The sequence below is a fragment of the Pagrus major genome, chromosome 2 (genome assembly GCF_040436345.1).
Source record: "Pagrus major chromosome 2, Pma_NU_1.0".
In the NCBI taxonomy this organism is placed as follows: domain Eukaryota; kingdom Metazoa; phylum Chordata; class Actinopteri; order Spariformes; family Sparidae; genus Pagrus; species Pagrus major.
The window spans coordinates 19199975-19203791 of record NC_133216.1 but is presented as its reverse complement, the minus strand read 5'-3'; the positions used below and the strand labels follow the sequence as shown (position 1 = coordinate 19203791).

At 40.9% G+C, this 3817-nt stretch overlaps 1 protein-coding gene across 1 annotated transcript in view; it reads right to left on the bottom strand.

Moving 5' to 3' along the window:
* Positions 1–3455, bottom strand: part of pdgfd (platelet derived growth factor d) — a 59691-nt gene extending 56236 nt beyond the window's left edge. The window contains exon 1 of the mRNA XM_073481217.1: positions 3041–3455. Within this exon, the coding sequence (XP_073337318.1) occupies positions 3041–3161 (121 nt within the window). The 5' untranslated portion in view covers positions 3162–3455. The remainder of the gene's footprint in view (positions 1–3040) is intronic.
* Positions 3456–3817: the final 362 nt, after the last annotated feature.

Here is a 3817-nt window from a genome sequence, read left to right as displayed (position 1 = left end):
ACCGTTATCGGTATCTGATTTTTTTAAACGATACCCATCAGCCCCACAGACCATGTGGCAGTATGTCTCAGGTAAAATTAGGTTTTTTAAGTATAATCTGCAGCCTATATAGGCATTTAGTATGGTGTGTGAATAGCTAAGATTTGTTAGAGTAGACCACCTCAAAAGTGATTCCTAAATACCATCAATAAGCTTACATAAAAATGGTATGCTACAGTTAGAGATGTTATAAGCCCTCCTGCAACATTATTTTGCAGCACAATGACCCTAAAATCAAGCTAATTTCTGACCTTATAAATGTGTTAGAATTTTGATTGGCTGTCATTGTTTCTATCTTCATCAAATCGCTCTGAAAGTGATCTCAAAGATATCTTTCGCCACTGGTGTTGTCATTATAGTTGTGGTGTGGTTGTCCACTTTATATTTATAGTTATTGTTATAGCATTGCTGTTGGTGTCAACTCCCACTTCAAGTTACTTAAAGGATGCATGCTTTCGGAGAACAACTGTCTCTTTAATGCTTAGGCCATACTTTCCTTCGTTGAGAGCACCAAACCGATCATTTCCTGACAACATCATTACAGGGAGTTCCCAAATTTTGGATTAGTTTGACAGATGGCAAGTGTAGACAGCTCTGGGATAGATTATTTCTTTCGATTTGAGGCCCACACAAACCTTCAGTAGGTGTTTATAGTACAAAGTATTTATTCAAGGCCTAGTGTGGGTTTGAAACACATGAACTGAGACGCAGCCCTGCTCCAGCACAAAGAAGTCTTTTAAATGAGAAGTATTTTAATGAGAATCTGATAATATGTAGAACATTTACAAGCATTTTTGCGTTGGTACTGTTACTAAATGTTGTTAATTGTAGAAGGAAAGCAAGCAAAAACAACACTACAATAACATTTTCTGACAGTGACTGCAGTCTTGAGATGCTGATCTGATAAAAAACTAATAAAAACGGCCATTTCTCAAGAATCATAAAAGCATGTTGAGCTTTAACACTGCCTTGTTCTGATCTTAATACTTGTTCTTCTCCCGTGAGAGAACAACGACTTTTTATGCTGCTGGTGTTTTGATTCTCGACCAAATAGAGTTAGTGCAGCTGCTGCCTTCTTACAGTATCAACTTTTATGTTGTAACAAGCCGTTTCTTTGTTTTCTCTCCTGTCGGTCTGACATTCATCCACAGTACACACTTCTGACTGGACTAGACCCAGCAACTGCTATGTTTCCACTGAGTGATACACAAAAAATATCATATTGCAATTATTTTGAGATATGTTCTGATTGTGATGTGATGTCTTCACATCATATGATGTCACCATGTCACACATTTGCATAATTTATTCCCGTATTCATGGAAGAAGCGAAGTTAACTGGAAGCTGAAAACACCACAGAGTTGACTGGAGACACAGTGAGTGTTGCTGGCTCAGGCGTGTGTGAGCTGACCAATCAGAGCAGATGGGGTATTAGGAAGATGGGCCTTAAAGAGACAGGAGCTAAAACAGAACGTCTCACACAGAGGGGGAATGCGGTGACGCTGTTCGAGAATACTGATGCATCTTTAGAGCATAAAAGCTTACAAAAACAAAACTCTGACACTGACTTCTCAAAGTGTGTTAAGACTCTGATGATACTCAGCACACTCGTGACAGGTTCAGTTCATGACAGGATTTATCATGAACAGTAACTTGGGGTAACAAGAAAATAATCGGAACGTCAGACATTTCAGAGGTATTAGATGGGGAGCAAAGGTCACTGAAATGTAGGCTACCTAATGTGTCCGTGTTATTCTTCTCCTATAAACACACACGCGGGAGGAGTGAGAGGTGAAACAGGCCTCGGGGGCAGTCGTCCAGGTCCGAACCTAATACAGTGGTATTTTCATGTTTCCCTGCCAAAAGCAACCCTGCAGCTGAGTGCATGCCTCTGTGTGTGTGTGTGTGTGTGTGTGTGTGTGTGTGTGTGTGTGTTTAATCAAAGGTACTGTAGCACCATGACTTTAGCCTCAGGGCCAAGTGAAAAGTAAGCATGGCGCACCTGCAGGAAGTTAGTTAGTTGTGCTTGGGGAATCTGAGGGAGATGAAGGAGGTGCATTGAAGCAAAGTCTCACTCTTAACTGGCGTGTTGTCCGACACACGCACGCTCCTTCAGTTCATAAAAATCTGAAATATGTGGAAGAGCTTGTGATCTGACAGACTTTGCTCTTCCTCTGTCGACAACTTCTTTTCATCCTCTGACTTTTATCCTTCTTTCACCACCCTGCTGTTGCCCTCCATGCTTTTTTTTATATCACTGTGCCACAACAGGTCGTTCAACACAGCAAACCTTGTCGGTCATTTGTGACATTTAGAAAGAACTGATGCCTGTAGGCCACCACAAGACTATCAAAACAATATTTCCTCATTTGGCACTTAAATATCTCAATATGTAACAATTCTATTAAAATCAGTATAACAGCTGAGAAAGGGCATTAAAAGGACAAAAAATAAAAACCTTATGCCCTCATCTAACTCTGAAATAGAGAATAAGTATTTTTTCTCGCAAAAAATAAACTTAAGTATCAAAAGTACAAGTAAAAGTAAATTATACATAGAATTATAAGCATGTTTATACTGTATAATATGGGTGGATCGATTATCGGCCTCGCCAATGATCAGATCAGATATTCAGAATTTTTCTGATTATTGGAATCAGTGTTTTTTGGTTTTTGTTTTTTTTTTGTATCTGATTGTAGATAAAATAAGTTCATTAAGAACTGGCTCATTTGGCTCTGATGCAGCATGTAATCTGAAAAGTATCAGATTAATTTAATGAGTTAAAAAGTACAATATTTCCCTCCAAAATGTAGTGGAGTGGAAGTATGAAATACCAGAAAATGGAAATACTCAAGTAAAGTACAAGTAGTCATATATTAGGATACTTTTCTTCAAGATGGTCACTTTATCCCACAGAGACGGTTTCAGCAGCACGGATATAAACACTGAGCACAAAAGCAACAAACACAGCAACAGACTGAAACAATAAAGACACCTCACCGTCTCTCCTCATGTTGCCCCTCATCACTCTGGCGGTGGAGACCTGAGCCTTCCCGACCCCGGTCATCAAAGTCCCCAACAATAAAACCATCCACATCTGGAAAAGCACCGCTCCACTCATGTTGACGACAAACTCTACAACACACGCTCAAACAAAAGACGAATGCCTTAAAATAAACTTTCCAAACTTTCTCGAGAGCCACTTGTGGCCTCTTTTATGCCCGACGCCTGGCGCACACGATGTCCCGTCTTGTGCCAAACACTCTGTCCTCTTCCCGAAGTTACGCGCCCACAGACACCGAGAGCAACACTCCGAAACTATGAAGTGCAGGTGGCGGGTAATATAGCTCCCTTCACGGTCAGACATGAGCTTACAGGCGCCGAACTTCTTATCATAAATTCTGTTCAGTCACTGAGAAATATCCCGCATACTTTTACTAGTTACTATCTGACGCCTGTGCGCTCCTCTGAAAGTCAGCGCGTCAAACTTTGCCAACTGAGCGTTGCGCGTTCACGGTATCTGTGCGTGTGTGTCTGTGTGTCTGTGTGATGTGGGTGTGTAACTGAGCGAGATGCTGAGGCGGCAGGTCAGGGAGGGATAGAGTGAAACACACTTTAAAATGTACTTTAATGGGAATAAACATTTAAAATCTATCTATCTATCTATCTATCTATCTATCTATCTATCTACAGTAAGGAAAGGCACAAAGAGGGAACATGTTCAGTATGTAGGAAACCTTGGGAGGAGAGCACAGGGAGGGTCACCACAGCCAGGCA